At 42.0% G+C, this 23,563-nt stretch overlaps 1 protein-coding gene across 2 annotated transcripts in view; it reads right to left on the minus strand.

The window, feature by feature from the left end:
• TAOK3 (TAO kinase 3) overlaps positions 1 to 23,563 on the minus strand; it is a 101,915-nt gene that overhangs the window by 13,545 nt on the left and 64,807 nt on the right. Inside the window, exons 11-16 of one of the 2 annotated variants that reach the window (XM_075718765.1) lie at positions 22,604 to 22,685; positions 17,409 to 17,576; positions 14,278 to 14,484; positions 11,403 to 11,446; positions 9,023 to 9,089; positions 2,328 to 2,465 (exon numbers count right to left, since the gene is read on the minus strand). In XM_075718765.1, coding sequence (XP_075574880.1) covers positions 2,328 to 2,465; positions 9,023 to 9,089; positions 11,403 to 11,446; positions 14,278 to 14,484; positions 17,409 to 17,576; positions 22,604 to 22,685 — 706 coding nt within the window. The remainder of the gene's footprint in view (positions 1 to 2,327; positions 2,466 to 9,022; positions 9,090 to 11,402; positions 11,447 to 14,277; positions 14,485 to 17,408; positions 17,577 to 22,603; positions 22,686 to 23,563) is intronic. The other variant, XM_075718766.1, reaches the window with a different exon arrangement.

Below are 23,563 nucleotides of genomic sequence, written 5' to 3' on the forward strand. Positions count from 1 at the left end.
AATAAAATACTTCTGTTGTAAACACAGGGAAACTTCTCCCCCACCACATAACCTCAGAACCTAAGGACACAGAAACATCTCATCTAGTACCAAGGTGGTGCTTTGGGAACTTCCCTCTCTAGTGGGAAGGGGATACGTGTGCATACGATGGGGACAACAAAGCTTTTGCATGACACATACTACCATGTGCTTTTCCAAAGGCCGGCTGGCTAATGTAGTGAGCTAACGGGTGGGACTTCCCTCTCCCCCAAAAGATACTGCGCTGTGCATGTACTGCTCACCCTAAGTGTGCACCCTAAGCCCTCCCAGCATGAGCCTACACATGCTGTGTATCAGAGCATGTTCCACAGAAAACAACAAAAAAAGAAAAGTTCTCCAAAAAGCCTACCATCTTCTGCACACAGTATTAATTTTACCTTTATCATCGTTTGGTCACTGAAGCAGAGAGATTTAGAGCGATCCAAATGACTAAGTAATTAAGGTAGACAGAGTCCCAGCCCCATAGGAGGCTGCCACAGGATTCAGGAGTGACCTTGGGACATTAGCTGTCTTCCCCAGAGCTTAGAGGGCTGGGAAAACTGCACAGTCCATACCTTCGTACCAATATCTTTCATCAGCTCCCAAGGGGGCCTTACCATGCAATACTTTCAAGCCACCCAGGTAGCCCAGGGATGACATATTCAAGGAAGAAAGGAGTTATGGACTCTGCTGATGAGGTCAGGACAGAAGGTGCAGCAGCTTTCCACAGGGAGTAAGAAAATACAAATATATTCAACACACATATATCTATTTATCAATCAAACTGTATATATGTTTGGAGTATGATACTTACTTAAGTCATTCATAATTTCTTCCCTCCAGCCAACCTAACTGGATCCTACTTTTATTTGCTCAGTGCAGGCAACAGTGTTGGCACTATAGTGGGTGCATGCACACACACATACAGAAGAGAAAAATTCACAAGGCAGGGGGTCTCCAGGAGACCAGAAATCCTGCCTGTGTCAGGTGTGCTGCATGAAGTCCTTTAATGCACACATTTCTAGGTCATTCTTTAAATTGGGGGGGAGGAGGGAGTGAAGGGGGAGCAGGGGACACCAGCCTGGGAAGCACTCAGGCTATGGCTACCCAGAAGTACACCTGCAAAAGATGGAACTCAGATGCTCCCCCCAAATCTCAGCCCATGAAGCATCTGGCCAGAAGTCTGTATGTCACATCACTTTACATTGTAAAAGCAGCAGCAACCACCACACAGAAATTTTGGCTACTGGCACTGCTGCTGCTTTTTCCCTCCACTCACAACCTTTAGCTGTGGTCACCACACACACACACACTGTCCGTCTTGTGCGTGTAGAAATCTGAAGTGATTCAGAGGATCAAGAAATGGTGGTATTGAAGGAAAAAAACCCACCATTCAGGCAGGGTAAAACAAGAAGGGGAGGGCTCGCTGGTGTAATTTCGGGGTTGGTCTAGGATGATGTCATAGCACTGAGCAAGTGCCATGGCCAAACACTGGGTACTTCCTAATGCTCCCCGTCCGTCTGACCACTAAATACCATTGGGCTGAAATATTTAAGGTTACATTTATTTTAGCTTTAAAAGGCCATTTTTCACTCCTTTCCCTCAAAAAGGTTGCTACCGACTGCAGCCTGTGCGGATGCGAGGTGGGGGAGGCGGCACGACAACTAACTCTTCCGGCACACACCCCTTTCCCTACTACAAAGGCATCCACAGCAATCACATTTGCAATAGTACAAATCTTGATGGATTCATCCCATCCCCCTCCTCTTTGTAAGCCCACAGCCCGCTGTAAGCCCTCTCCGTTATCGCAACCCAGCAATCCTTCCTAGGGATCAAGCTGAAAAATGCAGTTGTGGTACAGTTGTTCGAAATAAATGAATGAATGAAAAAACAGCCAGCAGCTCAGCTGGGAAGCAGCAATCTTATTGTTTCAAAACCCATCTGCATCTCCGTAGCATTTAAGCATATTGCACACCAGCACATATATACACACTTTATGCACATGCAGATAAACATATTAATAAAAGAGATAGGTGGAAAAGGGGGGAGGGGAAGGGGAGGAAATCTGAGATTATATTAACTTCATCCAGTAAAGTGGCTTATTTCATATGTACTGGAAATATACACAGAAATTAAATATATTCTACATTTCACATCTCTCGCACACAGAGCTAAAATATCTTCCAGTGCAATATCTAGTTGCTATGCCAACAAAAGAAAAAAAAAAAAAAAAAAGAGAGAAGAAAAATTCCTGACCCCTTTGCAGAGGGAGAGGGGGAAAGAGGAGGTGGGGTGGGGTGGCTGCTTACCAAAGATGCTGATTTGATTGTGGCAAAGCGCTCTCGGTTCCGGTAGTGGAGGGCCTGATTCTGCACTGACTGGGTAGGCCGCACCTCAGGCCTGCGATCCCTGTGGCCCACCTCATCCCTTATAAATACATGATCCTGCAGAAATGGATAAAAACAAGGAGAAAGTCCGGCTGTGCTCTTCCCGCGGCGGCTGCCTTTCTCTCACCCCTCTGTCTGCACAAGCGCCGCTGTTTGAGAGGCATAGTTCAGCTCTCTGCTAGCCCCGGCAGCTCCCACGGTACAAAATGAATAAGCAACACATTGCAGGCTTGGGTTCGGCGTGTCAGCTGATCGCTAGCGGGATGCCTTCTGAATCCCTGGCTGGTGGTGTTTTTTTTTTTTTTTTTAAACCTCCAGTATTACATATGTGCAATAAAAAAAAAGACTCAAAAGCATAAAGCGATGCAGAGCAATCGGACTCCTCAGAAAGGTCGGGTTCAAGCACTGCAACCCAGCAATCCCACTAAAAATGTGATTTCCATGTCTAGCAAAGAAGATGCTGTTCCCTTTTAACACAAGAGCAACATTTTGCCTCATTCCCTTTGCCGAGTGGTTCGTCCTCAATAGGGTTTCTTTGTCTCGTTTGCTATCTGCTGTGGAGGACGAGCATCCTGACCAAAACCATGGCAGGCTGGAGAGGACCCGGAAAGCCTCCGTGACCACTTAGGGATCCTGCTTTCCAGTCATGATCCTGCACAGTTCTAGCACTTTCTCTCCACAGCCCACAAAGGATTTTTTTTTCCCCCCTTTTAAAGCAACAGCTCACAGGTTTTAGCACAAATGGTTCCCAGTACAATCTCCTTCTTGCTCACTGGCAAGGCTTCGCAGGCAGCGGCTGTGCATCTGCGAAACATCGCGTGCAAATTTTGCAACGGAACAAAGGTCTCGTCAAGTGTACAGAGGAGAGACCCTAATCAGAAAGGCTGGCGAAAAACACCACCGCAATCTTGCTAATTGAAACGGTGACTGCCAAAAGTCAGCGTGCCTGCAGGCTACGCTTTGAGGATGGAGCGGCCTTTGGACACCAGGCATATCCCGCTGCCTCCCTCCGCGGCCTGCCCAGCAGCGTGGGCTCCACAGGGCAGCAGCGATGGTAGCCAGCATTGGCACCTCTGCCAAGCTGCCATTACCACAGTTACGTGACTCCCATCCTCAAGTTCCAGCTCCTAAAAAACTCAAATGAAAACCGAGATTCTTCCTGAATTAAATCAAGTTTCCAACTGCCAGGCATGCAAAATAAAGGCTGCAACAGCCTATGCAAAAAGGCAAATAAAAGATGCTGACCCTTGCAGAAAACAGCTGCCTCTGTGCACTGGGTGTCTGCAGGCGAGCAGAAGCAGCTTTGCCACCCTGCCACACCAGAGCAGACGCTAGTGAGGTCAGAAAGCCCAATGGTGAGAAACCAGCCGATATGGAGTAGCATCTCCACCATGACACTGCTGTCGTACTGATGCTCCTTTCCTACTCTGCAGACACTTGTTTTCCTCTCTGCTGTCCTCAATTTCTAGCTGCTTCTAGTCTGGACCCATGCACATTCAGCTGCTTTCAGTATGATTCTGTAAATTATTTCAAGCAAAAGCCAAACAGGTACAGAAATGCTGATATAAAGAGCTGAAAGACATGTTGATTTAAAAGTACTTTAAACCCAATACCTCTTCTCATATCCTTCATTTCGAGCATTTCTGCTCCATGCTCACCTTTTACTTGCCTTTGCACAGAGAGAGCACAGCGGCCAAGACCGTCACAGAACCAAGCCTGCACCGGCTCCTCCGTACCCACCCAAGGGATACAGAACAAGCTAAAACAGTTAAAAAGGACAGTCCTCCATAGAAGTAGTAGGACTACAGAGTGTAATAAAAAGTTGCAGTTTCATTTTATATTGGTCATCCTTATACTGGACTATTTGTTGTACTGTCTTAATAGGGGAAGGTTGTGTTACAGAAGGGCAATTAAATTGGGCTGATCTTAGATTTTCAACTTGTGCATGTTCACATGACAGGCAGGGCTCCCAGATTTGCACACTTTCCTGAGAAAGCTATGTCTTAGGCTCTAGAATAGTCATACCAAAAACCTCTTGATTAAACATTTCAAGTTTAACGGTATCACTCAGTTTAATTGGATTTGTGGCTTCACTGGAAGAATGTCAATCCCAAGTTTTCTATAGCTTTGCAGCACTCTTGCCTATCAAGTAGGTGTAAGAAGGACTCTGTGAATCGGGGATACCCCAGATAACCCAAAGCAGATGGGGTGGCTACTAACATCACCTTTTAGTTTGGTATTTCTACTTGATGTGTTTTGGAGCCTTCCAGCACAAGAGCCCCCTAGCCAGGAAAGGGGCAGTGCTAGAAGCAACGCTGAACTTGGCCTCTTGCTCTCCAACAAGCTGCTCTGCAGAGATAAACCTGGCTCTCTGGGGCTTGTGCAAACACAGCCTCATGTGAATGCACTGGTATGAAGCAAGCTGGGGCAAGGGGAAGGGAGTCAGCAACTGCAAAAGGGAACTCCTTTGTTACAGGCTGAAACTGGAACACCTCATATGCAAAACAAAGCTGAATAAAAAAGTCCTGTGGTAAAGATCTATACAAGACTTACCCATTTGAACCATGGAGGACTGAAGAGAAACAACAGGACACAGGACACTATTCCTCTACTGTAGCGATAACATTAAGGTGGAGACAGGACAAATATTACCCATGGTCATACACAATGCCTGCAGCAGCACATGTGAATGTACAAGGTTCCTAAGGTCTGCTAGCAATACCCCAATCCCTGGACCATCTTCCCTCTCTCCATTACATTAGTATGCCAGGGTGAATGTGAAATACCAAAACCAGAGAAGCAGCAAATCACTGAAAAAAAGACTTTCAAAATGGGCATTCAGATTTTTCAGAATGCTCCAAAACACCACCTAAAATGACAAGTTGAAATTGTAATTACTTCTTATATGGGAAAATTAATCTGTGGGTTACTTTCTGTTATCTAAGAGGTGGATTCTTAGAGGGCAGAATGTCATCCTGGTCTTGTTTTATGGGATTTCTAGTTACTTCAGTGCACATAAGAAGCTCACAGCAGAATCTAATTGCCCTTCAGGAATGTGAATTAACTCCATCCTCCACTTCAAATTGAGCTGGGCAAGAAATGGGAAATTCCTTTGCAACTGAGCAAGCAAAAGGACCAATTTCGAGTGGACAAAAAGCCTCAGTGGTTGTCCTTGGCACCCCTTAACCTGGGATCTGAGGCTTCTGCATCAGGCAGGCAACCACTATTAACTCTCAAATAAGCCCATGCAACCTTAATAGGCAAAACATTTTTCAGTAAAGCTGTCATGCTACCAGAAATAAAATCTCTTGACATGAAGAGTTACCAAATCTAGCAAGTTACAGTATCATAGAGACTGCCAGTAAACAGAGACCTGTAAGATAAATAAACCTAAGAGCAGCCATATCTCCACCAACCCTCCTCAGACAATGTGACTGATGGCTACTACAACAGACATCTACCTACAACCCCAGAAAATAGATTTCTGCTCTTTTTATTTTCTTCTCCCAAAAGCTTGCTAAGAGACACTGCAATCATATCTCCTTTCAGATGTTGGCACAAATCAGGAAATTTTGTTTCAAGCTTTTAGCTCCAGATTTGTGGGATACAAAGATGCAAACCTGTCACCTCAGCTCAGGTTACTCAGTAAGTAAAATCTGATCAAAAGCAACCCAGAAACTCATCAAGTTTGGGTCAGGGTATCTCTCAGCCCTAAATCTGCAGTTCAGTCATTGGTTTGTTTTTAAAGTAATGAATCTGCTGTGTATATTTCACTTTCTATCTGATTTCCGTGTTTATTGCAATATTTGCCTTATGAATACAACTTCAAGCATACTCAGATCACAATTCTCATTAAACCATTAAAATCCTTCTATTTAGGGTCAACAATCTAGAATCTTCAACTTCCTACTAAAGAAATAATTTGTTCTGACTGTATTATCTGCTACATGAACAGTTCTCAGGCTTATCACAACAAATGGGGGTATTTGGCTGGGCATTGGCTTTGAAATTGCTCATCATACTTACCAGGACAAAAAAACTCTCAAACGTTTCTACACTATTATCTGACCAGACAGCTTGTGGAGCTTCCAGTTACTTAAGAGATGCTAAAGACCAAGTCTCTCAAAAACAATGAAAAAACCCAAAAGGCGGGACTCCTACATATATTATGGATTACTATGTAACAAAAAAAAAAAAAAAAAAATTCTTGTTAATCTTTGGATAAATAGAAGTACAAAGAAGCAGCCAGAACATTTGTTCAGACACAAATTGATTCAAGCGGGTTCCAGCTGGATATCTAAATGGCTACCACTGGTGTACTGTCTGAGCATCTTAAAATGCTCATGGGTTTCTGCTCAAACTGATGAGTCTTGCCCAAGGTCACCCTACAGAGTAAGAACCTGAATTTTGCTCTCTAGAGTCCCATGTCAGTTCTACCACACACTGTCTTTTCATCCTCCTCAATGAAAAAAGGGCTTTACCATCCCCTGCCCCCAACACCAGCGCAACACTTCAGGAATAGCTGCTTAAAACCGTTACCATGCATTAAGAGGAACACTAACAGCATGTTGCCAACAGTATCTTCATTTTATGTTCAAGATATTCTGACTAGACTCCTTCCTGATAACACTTAATAATTACACTGATCAGATAGTTTTTTTGTTTTGCTTTTAGAGAAAGACGTGGCTTGTTTCAAGAAATGCTAGGGGGAAGAAAAAAAAAAAGCCACACAAATACATTGCTGCAACAAAACTTCCTAGGTGAATAAAATACCTGTTTAGAAGACAATTGGAACAAGCAAGCTATGGAAACAAACAGAAACAACTCAATAACTAGATAGGAGTTGATTTTTCTCCTACAGGAAAAAAGAAAACCAGCATGAGAATTTTGCCTCAGATTTTAATCGCAGCAAAACCAGGCAGACAGATCTATAAATTGCATTTGATATTTACATTTTTTCAGTATATAACATTGTTATATACCAAAGCAACCCTTGCACTGACAAAGCATCAAACACAACAATTAACAAAATACAGAGAAAGGAGTCCCATTGTCTTCAGCAGCTGATTTAGAAACTAACATACACCCCAACTGCAAACTCTGATCACACTGGACTAGCCTAAAGCTGAAATATCCAAACTTTCACCTCAAAAGGAACATTTACTTGCACACTGCATTTTTTGTTATGCACACCAAATAAAAAACATCACACACACTGTTTACACAAGAGGATTCACTAACTGGAAAGGACTGCCAGTCTCCTAGACAAATAGGAAAGGCAATTTCTGAGCCATAGTAAGGACTTGAATGGAATTGCAGCAAATCCCTTCCTTCTAGGAATTTAAAGAGCAAGGAAAACAACAGTGTGCCGTCGTTCATTTTAATACATTGCACTAAATGTCTCAATAACCTAAAGAGAGGTTTAAGTATCAAAAGCCTTTCAAGAAAAGGCTTCATGTCACCAACCTGCTTGACGTGATTCCAGAAGGTACATGAGGGGTCATCACTGCCAGCACACGCAAGCCAAAACTCAGTAAGTCATTACCTAAATACCCTTTACATCTCATAAAAACAACATCTTTTCCAAGTATGAATCATAAATCTTGATATGTAGGAAAACACCCTCAGCTTTGCCTCAGCTGTAACTCATTTAGACCCACCATGCCAGAGCACTCTCCACCCACAGAATTCAGCATGAATGCTGCGTATTAATCACGGCAGTGATAGGCGACGTGTACAGGTTAATTTAATGGATTTGGAAAGTCACTTAAGTTCCAACAGTTATTACAGAAGTATGCTTTTATTACAGACATTGGGCAAGAATTTGTGATGATCAACTATGAACATCCTCTTTTTATCCTTTTGTTATAAACTAGATTTTAATCAGAAGATTTCCCTGACATTTTTATTGCCCGAGTTTCATCTTGCAAGTAGTGATGATTTTAAGGTTGAAGTAAGTAACAGCAACAACTCTGTATTGCAGTTGAACAAAACAATACCATACTGGCTTTTTGTTTAGACTAAAAGAGAACAACCTTTTTTACTATTATAAAGTTTTATGGAAAAAAAAATAATACCATGTGGGAGCATTCTAAATCCTACGAGTTGGCATAAATTAGGACAACAGAATAATATTTCTGGGAAGCCACCTGTACACACACTGACATACACCAGCAGTTGAACAAAGCAGATGACAAACTACCTACAATGCATCAACTGATGCCTATATTCTTAGGGAGCCAAAATCTTCATCCTCATTTTAAGATGAATTAACTGATACCTATCTGCTTTTAAAATCTGGGTTATATGTCTTTGAAGCACAGTGTATCTGGAGTTTAACTCCCTGTCCCATTTTGTCTTTTTTTTTTTTTTGCGCTCTCAGATACAATTGGGTTTGCATTAGAGCTGTCATTTACTCTTCAGTTCTCAGCCTGTGCAGATGAACAACTGAATTAGCTCCCAACAGGTGATGGACATGAGAACGTGTATCCACAGGCAAGATGATCCTTGGAAGGAGGAGCGCAGTTATGTTAACTGTCTTCAAAAGAGACACGTTAGAAAATCAGAACTCTTACACTGATCATATTGTGCCTTACATGGGGGAGGTCATGAATTGGAAACCTGCAAAGGGACAAGGAAAAGTTCCTAGCAGGACAGCTCACCCAAGATAGACATCTGAATTTCCTGTAAAGAATTTGCTGGTGTTTAAGGCATCCTCCTGAGGAAGCAGTCTTTGATCCTAAGGATGGACTGAGATCCCAGGAAAGGAGGACGCAGGCTGCCTGCCTGCACTGGGTTTGTGTGGCAAGGTTTTGGTAGAGTGGGGACTACAGAGGTGGCTTCTGTGAGAAGCTGCTAGAAGCTTCCCCCATGTCATAGAATCATAGAATCGTTTAGGTTGGAAAAGACCTTTAAGATCATCCAGTCCAACCATTGACCTAACATTACCAAGTCCACACTAAACCAATCAAGGGTAGACTAGACTAAACCATGTCCCGAAGTGCCACATCTACCTGTTTTTTGAACACTTCCAGGGATGGTGACTCCACCACCAGTCTGGGCAGCCTGTTCCAATGCTTGACTACCCCTTCCATGAAGAAGTTTTTCCTAATATCCAATCTAAACCTCCCCTGGCACAGCTTGAGCCCATTTCCTCTCGTCCTATCGCTAACGACTTGGGAGAAGAGACCAACACCCACCTCACTACACCCTCCTTTCAGGTAGTTGTAGAGAGCGATAAGGTCTCCCCTCAGCCTCCTCCTCTCTAAGCTAAACAACCCCAGTTCCCTCAGCCACTCCTCATAAGGCCTGTGCTCCAGACCCTTCACCAGCCTTGTTGCCCTTCTCTGGACATGCTCCAGCACCTCAATGTCTTTCTTGTAGTGAGGGGCCCAAAACTGGATACAGTATTTGAGGTGCGGCCTCACCAGCGCCGAGTACAGGGGGAAAATCACCTCCCTGCTCCTGCTGGCCACACTATTCCTGATACAAGCCAGGATGCTGTTGGCTTTCTTGGCCACCTGGGCACACTGCTGGCTCATGTTCAGACTGAACCAATGCCAGATGGCTCCAAGAAAGAACCACTGCTGGCCAAGGCCAAGCCCACCAGTGACAGTGGTAGTGCCTCTGGGATAACATAGCTAAGAAGCGGTGTGGGGGGAACCCCACCAATGGGACACAAACTGCAGCTGGAGTGAGAATATGTGAGAGAAACATCTATGCAGACACCAAGGTCAGTGAAGAAGGAGGGGGAGGAGGTGCTCCAGGCTCCAGAGCAGAGATTCCCCTGCAGTCCGTGGTGCAGACCCTGGTGAGGCAGGCTGTGCCCCTGCAGCCCATGGAGGTCCATGGTGGAGCAGATATCCACCTGCAGCCCAGGGAGGACGCCACGCCAGAGCAGGGGAATGCCTGAAGGAGGCTGTGACCCCGTGGGAAGCTCGTGCTGGAACGGGATCCTGGCCAGGGCCTGTGGACCCGTGGAGAGAGAAGAGTCCATGCTGGAGCAGGTTTGCTGGCACCACTTGGGACCCCGCGGGGGACCCACGCTGGAGCAGTCTGCTCCTGAAGGACTGCACCCCGTGGCAGGGACCCACGCTGGAGCAGTTTGTGAAGAACTGTAGCCTGTGGGAAGGACCCACATTGGAGAAGTTTGTGGAGGTCTGTCTCCCGTGGGAGGGACCCCACACTGGGGCAGGGGAAGAGTGTGAGGAGTCCTCCCCTGAGGAGGAAGGAGCAGCAGAGACAATGTGTGATGAGCTGACCGCAACCCCCATTCCCTGTCCCCCTGTGCTGGTGGAGGGGAGGAGGTGGAGAAGATCGGGAGTGAAGTTGAGCCTGGGAAGAAGGGAGGAGTGGGGGGAAGGTGTTTTAAGATTTGGGTTTATTTCTCATTACCCTACTCAGTTTCGATTGGTAATAAATTAAACTGATTTTCCCCAAGTTGAGTCTGTTTTGCCTGTGACTGCAATTACTGAGTGATCTCCCTGTCCTTATCTCGACCCATGAGCTTTCTGTTATATTTTCTCTCCTCTGTCCAGCTGAGAAGGAGAGTGATAAGAGTGGCTTTGGTGGGGACTTGGCATCCAGCCAGGGTCAACCCACCACACTGCCTGAGTTGCAGACATTACTGCAATTTTTTTTTCCTCCCAGGAATTTAGGACACAGCTATAAACTAAGTTAATAAAAAGCCCTATATGAATGTGTAGCTTTTAATATAGAGTATTATTTTCTTCCTGTCCAGTGATTTTTCTTCCATTCTACTAGTTCTGCCCTGCTGACATGTGGCAGTCACCTTTGTTCAAAGCACAAATTTAGAAACATGGAGCTCTACTGCCCCAAAGCTTTTGTATTGTGGAAGGAGTGAGGCTGCACCTGCTTTTCATGGAAGATTTATTACGAATATTACTCTCTGTCAGGCAAAACCCAAGCATCTTGGCCATCACGAACTAATATAGCCAGTGAAGGTTAACTAGATCAGAAGCAGGTCACTTCACTTACTCTATGACCACAAAACATTTTCTGAAGTTACAGCCAACTAGCAACTGTTAAAAAGAAAAAAAAAAGAAAAATACTGTTTACAAATGCTTTTACTACATCAGCCTGTTTCTTACGCTTTGCCTCTGTCTCAGAGTAGTTGGTCACAACATAGATGCTAGGAGATGGGGACACTCAAAGCTTCTCCCAGCCTAGCACTACACAGGTGATGTAGTGAGAGCCTCAGGTCTGCTCCTGAACTACACCCAGTAAAACCACTCCAGCCTGGCTCTTCACACCAAGCAGTGGTCTGAAGCACTGAAGGATGAGAACTGTATTTCACACATGACCACAGACTTTTTCATCCTACATTTTACAGTTGCACATGACTTTCTGGGACCATGGTCCAAAGAAACAAAAAGGCCTCTGACACTTAGAGCTTTAAGCCTCAGAAAATACCAACAGCCTAGGCAATTTTGCCATCCTGGTCACTTTACACAGTCTGGTACATCCGGAGGTTGTTAATTAACACATTTGTGGAATACCGTAATTTTACACAACACTTTGATTTGACCCATGTCAAAACAATCTCGTATGTGACCCTATGGCCACATAATGGAGACAGCTGGCTAATTACGTTCATCAGTATTTTCTTTTTAGCCTTTAAAGGCTGATTAAATGCAAAACAAAAGCTTAATTTAAACTTGAACCCCAGGTTCTTTCCATTTTGTTTGTGATTAGGCTCCAGAGTGCTACCAAAAACTCAGCACTCCCTACTTCTCACCTGCTAGAACAAAACCAAGTTGTGTGGATCAGCTTCATCACAGTTTACAGAAACACAATTAAAGCAAGCAAAGACAAAATGAAGTATTTTCAGAATAAGGAACTTTACCTTGAAAACAGAGTGGGATGTATGTGTATATAAACCCCCGAAGTGTCCTGTTCCAATTTTAGTCTTTTCACATGTATTAATATATACATAATATACACATGAAGCAGTTTTCCATGTAAAATTGCATTCCCCAAAGTAGCAAAGAATAAAAAAAATCATGGACTAAATTAAAGCAATATATTTGCAGACTGGAATACATCCTGCTACACAAAATCTAAATTCACCTTATGCATACATGCAGCAGAAGGTAACATTTGCCAATTGAGAAGGTATCTACTCTGCTGCAAGAATCAGTAATCACACCCAATTTTTAACTATTTTGTAAAGACCATCAGTGCAGATCTGGGTTTTACGCTTCCAAGATTACCCTAAAACACCTGTGTTAAGTGATCTAAAGGTGATTTCTTTTACAATATTTCGGTCACAAGTGTACAAGAGACCCTGTTTTTCCAAACCAGACAACAAAAACTCCCATGTTTATGCATTCTACTCAACTGAATGTCTTAATCTCAGGAAAACAACAGCTACGTAGAAGTCTAAGAGGACTGAATTCATAGCCTCAGAAATCTTCCTGTATTTTTACTTTAGAAGTGTCATACAATCACTATAAAATGAAGTAGTATTATTATAACAAGCAGGAACTCTCCTTCTTTCACAAATGCAATTTATGTCAGATGGGAGTGGCTCACATTTTGTTTTCATCAACTGTAATGACACTGATCAGTCAGTAATATTATAATGTATGACTACTGTGTGAATCAATTCCTCAAACCTCTATTTTAATGCATATGTAAATATGACTACTTAACAATGTGAAATCAAAACTAATACACATTTCTGAAGCCTACACAAAATGAGAAAAAGCTCCAACTGTAACCAGCCAGAACATACAATCAGTTGCACCACTCTTCATTCAGGATGGTTCCTCGGGCTGGCATTTTGTACCTAAAACTGTTTTTTGAGAAGGGTCTCTCTCAAAAGGTGCTACTGCAAATGTATTTGAGAAAGATGTAAACCCCTGAAACCTATGTAACTTATCTGCTGGTATCTTTGAATATGCAAGGCAATCTTTTGTTGAAGACAAAATTTCTTGAGAGCTCCCTTTTATAAGCGCTTCAATATTCAATTACACAAACACATTCAATTTCAAGGGGGAAAATTGCTTACAAATATTTAGTTAGAACCAGGCTTTGCTCTTACCCTACAAATGGGAAATTCATACTTTTCAAGCTGCTGTAATGTTTTAGCTCCTCTGACAAAAAGCATACATACACTTTGAAGCTCTTTGCAAATGCAGTCACACAACCAACCTGTATTTTACTGTTCACTAGCAAATGACACTGCTAAAGGCCAAGCCAAAACTATTTTAGTCAAACAATCTTAGATTAGATGCTGACTTACAGCTAGACAACTTTAGCTTGATATCTAGCACTAAGAAAACAAAAGGCAACAGATCACAACATGCAGCAAAAGAGCAGAAAAGCATTGAGTGGAACTTGACTGAAAACATACCTCGTGGGAAGGGTCCAAAGCTGTGCACACTTCCACTTCTCATGAGGGAAATCCAAGTGCAAGCAGATTTTAATCATACACTGTGACTGGTAAACGGTTAGCTTAGCTGCTATGACCACTTGTCACCATACTACATAATACAGTACAATCATTCACAAGGAAACAAGAACTGACGTTACAAGCAGAGAAGTAGTGGTGCACATGCAGGGCTGGGTAAGGAGGCATGCAGTAAGTCTGTGTGAACCCTGCCTAGACACTGACAGCACTACCTTTCATCAGCGGCCTCTTTTTGTTTTCAGAGGTTATTTAAATGCAGTTTAGCTTTTAAAGAAAAAACACAGAACTTGATTCTGGCAAGCCCGGCACTAGCTCCTGCTCTCAGCACATGGCTCAGCACAAGACCACAGCACACTGATCGTTGGGCCCTACGCGGGTGAGCCAACATGAGCAATAGCAGAGACTGCAGGAAGCTATGGAGAGCACCAGAGAACATACCTTCTTATGAACAACGGAGGAAGTGGAATTAATTGTGCTCTCGTCACTATGCATCATGACCAGTTCAGGGCTGCTCTCATCCAGGACCTCCTGCATGCTGCTCACACTGCTGCTCTGACTGCCTGTGCTCACAGACATACTTGGGATGGAATGGTTGCTGCCCAGACTGTCCATCTTCCTACTCAGGTTTGATCCATGCTCACTGTCCTATAAAACAAGGGGCACCAGTCACAAATACTGCAGGACATCACCTGCCCAGCATGGCCTGCAGTGCCCAGAGTTTGTTTTAAAGGTGACTCTGCAGAGTTAAAGGTTCTTTGATCATTATTTTGGCAACCACGTTTCTCAAGGCTGCTTGGGTTATGAAATACTCCATATGGGGCAGTTAGCTTTTGCCTTTTCCCTTGTAATCTTACTATATCAGGCTTCAAGCCAGCTTTTTCAACATATCAGTAAGTCTGGGCATGGCTCTTGGCTCAAATAGGAGACATCCAGGAATAATGGATGGCTGGTGAAAGGAGTCTCATAATTAAAAGGAGCAATCAAAGTTTGTATTAAAACAATGTTCCAAGTCGGGGTATGCTACAACGCATTTTGTGAATCAGAAAAGATGTAAGCCAATGAACCCATTTGTTTATGATTTGATAACTATCACATAGTGCTTAACAGGTGCAGAGGTTTTAACCTCCATGACCCAAGCAGTCAGCAATTACATTTTGTCAAGCTAAAAACCCCTTTAACCTTGTGTTTTCAGCCAAGATAAATTCTTCATTCACCTTTAAGCAGCTGACTCAGAAGAGCCTGCATTATTACAGTGATTAAAACTGTTGTGGTCTGCTTAGACATATGTAAATAAATATTCCTCATATAGGACATATTTTTGATTCTACAGACAAATACCAGAAGTTATCATCCTTTTTTCTTGTTGCATACTTCTGTCAGCTCCGTAATCCCAGAATATGTGCTTAATCTGGACTGACTGAGAGAATTTATGGAGTCCTTTGTAATTCACTAGTGGCACTGAAGAGGCTTGCGAGGAGTTCACAGTGAGGACCGAGAACTCCGAATATCCTTCAGCTCTTGGTCTGAAAGAGCTTTGATTCATCAAAATGAATGGCTTGCTATTGCACCCAGTTTGTCCTGGCCTCCAAAGTGAGCTTGGGGAGAATTACATTACAAATCAATTAACAGGGTACTCATTCTGTTGGAAACCAACAGAAAGATAAAATTGACAGACTTGACAGATTTGTATTTGATTGTGTGATTATTCTTTAAGCAATCAGCAGATCATTCAGAGCCTGTGTAAGAGCACTTAAAATCCAAAATAATACTATTTTACAGAGAACATATGCACATGAGAATGAAAATATTTCCAGGATGCTTATATAAAGTTGCAGAAGAAATAACATAATGAAGCATCTGAGATGAGGATATGGCTACGTAATTAGTGAATGTATAGGTACAAAGGACAGAGATGAGAGACTGCATATGCAGCCTTAACATTGACTTCCTGACTTGAATACATTTCAAATGACCTTAACTTTCTTGCAAGAGCTCTAAGGAAAGCATTGGTAGTATTTTGAGCATTAAAAATTTGTAAGGCTCCTTTTCCACCTTACAAAGTCTAAGGTGGAAAAAGGAACTGTCTTGTGGCATTTACAGTTGAGCAGCTTCTTTTAACCAGTTTAGTAGTAACTGAAACAAGTGCTATGATTTCCTTTCACTGCCAAGTTAGTGATACACACGAGCATACAACCTTCTTTTGTGGTACACAAGCTCAGCGGTAAAATGCAGTGCAGAGCATGCTGTGCACATGCAGAGTGTGAGCTTCATTAGAGTGTTAATTCCTAGAGATACAATCTCCTTCCTCCCCCCTTTTTTGAGAGGTGGGGACAGAAGGAACAGAAGATACATCTTGGAGTCAACTACTACCACGTGTATCCCACTTAGCTGCCGAGCTTGGATCTGCTGAACAGTCAAGTGGGAAACACATTCCCTTGCGCTTTCCAACCCTGTCATTCTCCTAAAAGCTTCTCACACATAGGTAGACAAAGCTGGAAGGTTTTGTTACAAAAGTCTGACAAATCCCCTCTCTCCCCGCCCCAACAACTAAGCTTGAGGTTTAGAAGTTGGCTAGCTGGAGGATTAGAACTGAAGCACTTTGTAGCTTTAATCACAGTGGCTGCTGTTCGTGCTCCTTCTGTGCATCTCCTCCAGTGTGAAGGACGGTGCTAAGTGCCAGTCCCCTCCTCCTGTATGCTCTTCTACCTGACACCCAGGCTCACCCATTTCTTAAACTAGAGCTCTAGTTCAGCCTTAAAGGAACATGTGACATACACAAACCTCAAAACCAAGTCCCTAAACATATGCTGAGCTTGGGCATCTCACTGCATATTATCTTGCTATATTGCAGCAAAAATGAATACAAACATCAATTTGCCTATTTTTTTGTTGAGAACCAGTCATGATTTATCCAATGTGCCTGCACCAAATGACATTAAATTCCATCTAATCTCACCAACTGAAAATGACTGGTTTCCTTCTCTAAGCCACAGTTAGTGTCAATTATCACACATTGATTAAGTAGGTTGTTTATTGTAAGATTTACACTGAAGCTGAACTTCATGTCTTTAATCTTTTCTTAGTATTAAAAAATTCTAAAAAATAAGTTCTACTAATCTGGTGATTTGCTTTTCAGCTCATGATAGGCCAATTACTTTGCAATAAAGTTATGGCAATTGAAAAAATATTAACATTAATCAAGTGGTCTTGATTGTGCTTCTGAGACTAAAAAGTTTGGACTGTCAACAGACCCTCCTTCACACAGGCTGTGAGCCACTTTCTTCTCACAGAGAATCTCCCTCCAAAAGAGTTCCTTCCTTAAAGCTTTCAGAAGGCCACCATTTGAAAAAAACCCAAAGTTTTAAAGTTGCCAAGAAATGCACATCTAACACCGAGTAAAGGCTACTGTCACTCATTATCCTATCCTAAATGTCTGCTGATTGACACGATATTCCAACAACATGGATTGCATCCTCACCTAGGCTGTGATTATTCTGCCCCCTTAAGGACATCTCACTTGCCCTAAAATTATTTGTAACAGTGAAAATGAGGTAACAAAATAGAAGTACCTCCTCATCTTCTTGAGACTCAGTCAGTGGGCCATTCCGTGTCTCTTGGAAAAGTATTTTCTTCATTTTCCGGTACTGAAGGTTATCCAATTCACGTACTGCATCTTTTGTCCTTTGTATGAGGTCTATTAGTACCCTTGGTGGTCGGTCTCGGCGAACAAAATCATGCTAAATTAAAGGAAATAAAACAGATGGTTTCAGACAGGACACTAGTGTGTTTGATGTAAAAACAGGGACATAGTGACTTTTTTTTTTTTTTAAGAGACACCTGAAATGGCAGTTCATAGTCAGTAACTGGTCTGCTCATATTGAATAATTAGTAATACCCACTATGAAAGACTCCAAACACACTCAGCACTGATCACATTGACTGTACTCATCACTACGTCAAATAACCAAACTGATCATGCTACGCACTATGGGTTTTGAAGCGTAGGCTGCAAAACATTTTGTTCAAAAGTTGGAAGATCTGCTTAAGCACAGAACTCGATTAAACATAGAGTACAGAGAAGTGAGGCAAAAATCACTTTGCTACTTGAAACTTATGCGCGTGTGTACGCATGCGCACAGGCACATCAGTAGCAGGAGAAGCTGGGTAGTGGATGGAGAGGCATGAGCCCTGGCTGACCCTTCGCAAGCTCTCTTTAGCCCTGACTCCCTGACTGGAATGGAATTTAAGTACATGATTAAAGGCTCTTCTCTGATTTATCAGATACGTTCCCCTGAACTGTACAACTGGCAGTAGAGTATGAAAGCCTTGCAGCTTTCCCATTTAACCTTTGACTGAAATAGACAGTCTGAGTATACACTTGCCAGAATTCTACATGGGATCACTACAGCTGGGTATGTTGCTTAATATATGTCATGGGAGATGGCCTGAAGGCACAAACATCATCTGCACATTTCTAGAAACATTAACAATGAAAGAGAAAAGGAAAAAAAGTTGTTCTCTACCCCACAACACAAATGCCACAATGGCCTTTTGTTAGAGAGCCTCAACAGCTGGACCCTATCTGCAAAGAAATTCTCAAGAGGGTCATGTCTGCCTGCTTGGCCTCACAGCTCTTTCCACACCTGGTGAACTCAGGGTCCCACAGGACCGGCAAAAGCATCTCTACCCTAGATGTGTTGCCATCCCTCAAGTTCAAGAGCTAATACATCCAACTGTAACTGGAGTAACCCATACATGAAAGCCAGCCTTCCTTAAAACAGGAGTCTTGCATATAAAAAAGTTGAAAGGATGAGCTGATCTTCTTTTAATGATGTGTAAATAAACATGGAAAGTATCATGCCACAGGCTTATTTCATCTTTTTAATTGAATTCAAACTCTTGTGCATTTGAGTTTTGCTAATAGGGACAGCTAGTCATTTCAGTATCAATTTTTTGCTAATAGTGATGGTGTTTGTTTTTGAATTAATAGCTAAAAGTTCTAAACATCATTTAACACAGAAGGAAAACGAGTAATTTCTGCTCCTCACCACAGATAACCACCATTTTTTTTCTCTCTAAACAGTTACAATCTGCACCTTATCTATGATCAGAAAAAGGGTAACCATTTTTTATCTGATTGTAGATAATTTTTAGAAAGGAGTAATGTATTTGGAACAATGACCCTGAGCTTAAAACCATCCTGTATGTCCAGTGTCTACTTGTTTATGCATATTCTTTAACAGTGCAAACACTAATTTCACTGGAAAGACTATGTGTTTCATATTCAAGCACTACTCAAATATTAGAATGAGACCACATGGAAACTGCAGGGCAGATGCACAAAAGTGAAAAACCAAACCAAAAGGCTCTTGCATAATGAGAATACAATTCTGACTGCTTACTTGCATTATCTAATTGTATAAATTACATATGAAAGATGCATGCACCCCTCTGCTAGGTACTATGCAACACTAAGAAATGATGGCTGAAAGGACTTAATTTGTACACTTTCTCCAAACTGCAAGAAAAAAAACAAACTGACTCAAAGGGAGGAAGAGGTTAGTCTAAAGGCAGGTAGCAAGCTGGCTGGAAGAGTGACTAATAGAACTCAAGCCTCCTGGGAATGTCATGCAAGCTGAGAAAAATAGGGGAAAAGTTTCAAAATTTTATAATTGCTTTGAATTTGAAAAGTGAAAAAATATTAGTGAGGTTTTGGTTTTTTGTTGTTTTGGGTTTTTTTAACTTCAACTTCATTTTAATATCACTACAGTAATTTGACTATTTTCATCTGGGATAGTGAATTGAAACTGAAATCATTCTCAAACATCTAATTTAAAAATCAGTTCCCTTTAAGAAAATGTGGCCACAAAAATTTGCCCTATCCCTGTTTACTGTACACAAATGAAAAGCCCTCAAAAGACAAAAAGATCTTCAATCTTATAATCTAACAAGCTTTAGGGAGAGCTACTACAGGCGAGAACATCTAGGGTACTGTTCTGAAAGTCTAAAACCAAATAAAAAGTCTGAATATACATGATTTAAGAATAAGAGCTCAGCTCCAATTGTTTGCACAGACTCCAACCTAAGGTACTCATGAAATCATATCCTTCAATGAACTTACACTATTCCTAGAGAGCAGAAAGGCTGCCAATCCACATGAATGAATCATTCTGAAACCCAAAACATAAACCTATTAGCTGGTCAAAGGACTGTCAGGGTGCTACAAGCAGAACCAGAGAACAAAATGCGGGTTATGTGCCACAGCACAAATGTATCACAGGAAAAAAAAAAAACAAACCAAAAAAAAAATCAGGCGCCAAAGACAGAGTACAAACAAGCTCATTCATCAGCCTTTACCTGGAGAGGGAAGGCATGAGGGTTAAATATTCTATATGGTCCAGGCTTAAAGCAAGGACAGAAGTGAGCGCAAAGCTAACTGTCAGTAAAGAGCGCAGGCTTTCAATTTCTCTCTTCAAGAACCAAGAGGCTCAGAAACATCCATGAGAATGCATTTTACTGAGCTGAAAGAGCAACAAGAGAAGCCATAAAACAAAGGCTGAATGGTAGCCTTAGAACAAAAATCAGCATGAAAAGGCTGTCAGGTAGACACAGAGCAGCAATCTAACCTACTGTGGAAATTAAGCAAAACACTCAATGGAGCTAGCAATTCCTCTGCTGAAATATTTAAGGAAAAACTGAGTCCTGTTTACCTGGTGTGGAACCGCAGCATGCCATGCAATTCTCACCAGCAGCTATGTAAGGCAACCAGAGGAATAGCAGGGCCACTAATCAATTTTAAAGAAAGGAAATACTTAAAAGAAAAAAAAAAAAAGCCTGATGGAAAAGGGGCTGGACAGCATTTCACACATCCCTACCTTCTAACCGAAGGCTGCTCCTGAATTTCCCAAACACAAAGCCCCTCAAGTTATAAGCATTTCCTATACTTCTCAGGTATACTGAAACCCAATGACTTAAACTGGAACTGGTTTATGATTCACTGGCAAAACTTTGGCAAACTCTGGACACATCACTCCCACCACAGGTCCCCCTCCTACATGCTCTTGACGATTATCAACCCGTACAAGGTACTTTCCAAAATGATACACAGTTATTTCCAAAGCGAGTTCTAATTAATTGGGTTCAGTATAGAAACTATTAAAGGGACATAAACAACTTTTGGTTTTGGTGGTTTGATTAGGGGAAGAAGTTAACCTAGGCCTACCCTGTTAGTGCTACTTTTAAAAGCCAAATATGATGCATGAATACAGAAAAGAAGCAAACACTTCATAAGATGTTAACAGATCAAGAGGAGTTGCTCAAAACCCATCTAGGACAAAGAAATGCTTGGAAAATGAAGATCAGAAACACAGATAGAAATAAAACACTGCATGACTAGAGAGAGAAGTTGAAAAAAAATGTGATATCTGGAAATACACGATAGAAAAAATAGATGCAGGGTATGTTTGGTAAGTAATAATATGAGGAGGGATCTACAGTTGGCACTAATTGACAAATTTGTCAGGACTTCTGCACCAGACAACTGTCAAAAGAACACAGCATCAAACCCTCCTATTTAACACCGCAGAGCAGAGCAGAGCCAAGCCAGCCTTTCCCAGCTCCCATGTAACCACACCTGGAGTAACATTTATATGTATATTAGTGCCAGAAATGCCTGTCCAGCCAAAGGAACTTTAGACAAAAAAAAACCCAAACCAAACCCCAAAACAAAAAGTGGATCAGAAAGGCCCAAATGAATGATTTACAAGAACAGAGCAAAACCAAGAGCTGAACTGAGGCAGAAAGATCATGAAAAGATACATATTCAGAAGGTATGAACAGATAAAGAATTAATCATGCTCACATTAGCATTACTAGAGAAAAAAGGTCAAGATAACCTTCCTGAACTTCATCTGCATCTGTCAAAAAAAAGACAAGACAGGACAGTTCAGAGCACCCCACACAGAACAATCCTGCTCTGGCCAGGAGATAAACAAAGGTCATCCAGTCTCTTTCCATCTCTAACACCCATGTTCCTTTAAATAATCAGCCACTGTCTGTAAATCTTTATTAAGAGCTCAATCCTCTGATCATGTGGAGTATAATTCTCGAAGTACTACCAGCTCTGCAAAAGATTTGCTATTGCCTACGCATCTTATGAAGATGGGTTAAGTCTAGATTTTGAGTAGCAATTAAAATGGCTTTTTAGATTTTATATCACTTCCACAGAGAAAGCCTGTAGCAAATTACAAGCCTTAAATCCTACCGAAATTGCATATAAGCTTAGTAGCAAGTATTGCCTGTTACACAACAGAAAAACTACATTTTTCTTACTGGAGAAGGTAAGCAGGAAAAAAAAAAAAAAAAAAGGAACAACGGCAAGTTAACAGTTACATTACTTTACACAAAACTGCGTAACTGCTCCAAAAAGTGTGTAAGAGGAGCAGGGTGCGGGGCTGCTCCCCCAAATAACTCCTCACTCAACAGTATAGCTGTTTTACCACACAGCCTACCTCTACTTTTCTCCAGTAGTTCAACTCGTGAGTATCATGTTATAAAGAGAATTGTGACTGACATAACAGGCAAAGTCAGGGAACGAATTTAAACAGCCCAAAATACTCTTCAGAAGACCCCAAAACTCTATTGATTCAGATGAGAGCAAAACCAACATTTTTCTTGAAAGGGCAAATATTTGTTCACCATCTTTAGAATTATTTTGGTAGAAAAACAGATTTTTCCCAAATTTCTCAAAGATTTGAAAAATTACCCGTAACAGATCTGTTGATGATGGCCTTTCCTGAGGTATTTTCTGTAAGCAGTAATCAACAAATCCCCTAAAGGAGTCTGACCTGTAAATCAAAACAAAAAAGTTCTAAATGAAAAAGAAGCTTAGGATCTGGAATACATGCAAACTTATTAGCATAAAGCAAAAGAAAAACCTTGAATAATTTGTTCTTAAGTTCTACGGCAGAGAAGTTAACTGGACTTTTCCAAATCCCATGCAAGCTGACCCCACCAGTTCTTTCAACAGTTAAAGACTGCTGAAACAAACATGGACACAAAATTATCCCCCAACCACAAGCTGAAAACCAAGCAAAAACTATGTGCACCAGTCAGTATTTTCAATTTTACTTCAACTACTTAAAAGTAGATGACAAGGAAAGTATTGGTAACTCCAAAAATGCACTCATTAAGTTAGGCTCTCTGCTCTCTAGAAGCTTCCTACCATTTGTACCCAGTAAAGCGCCTTGATACAATCACAGAATCATAGAATGGTTTGGGTTGGAAGGGACCTTTAGAGGTCACCTAGCCCAACCCCCCTGCAGTGAGCAGGGACAGCTTTAACTAGATCAGGTTGCTCAGAGCCCCGTCCAACCTGACCTTGAATGTTTCCAGGGATGGGGCCTCTACCACCTCTCTGGGCAACCTGTTCCAGTGCTTCACCACCCTCATTGTAAAAAATTTCTTTCTAATGTCTAGTCTAAATCTATTCTGCTTTAGTTTAAATCCGTTATTCCTTGTCCTGTCACAACAGGCCTTATTAAAAAGATTCTCCCCATCTTTCCTGTAGGCCCCCTTTAAGTATTGGAAGGTCGCAATAGGGTCTCCTCGCAGCCTTCTCTTCTCTAGGCTGAACAATCCCAACTCTCTCAGCCTGGCCTCATAGGAGAGGTGTTCCAGCCCTCAGATCATTTTGGTGGCCCTCTTCTGGACCCGCTCCAACAGG

Source organism: Pelecanus crispus, chromosome 11 (assembly GCF_030463565.1).
Source record: "Pelecanus crispus isolate bPelCri1 chromosome 11, bPelCri1.pri, whole genome shotgun sequence".
NCBI classification, from domain to species: domain Eukaryota; kingdom Metazoa; phylum Chordata; class Aves; order Pelecaniformes; family Pelecanidae; genus Pelecanus; species Pelecanus crispus.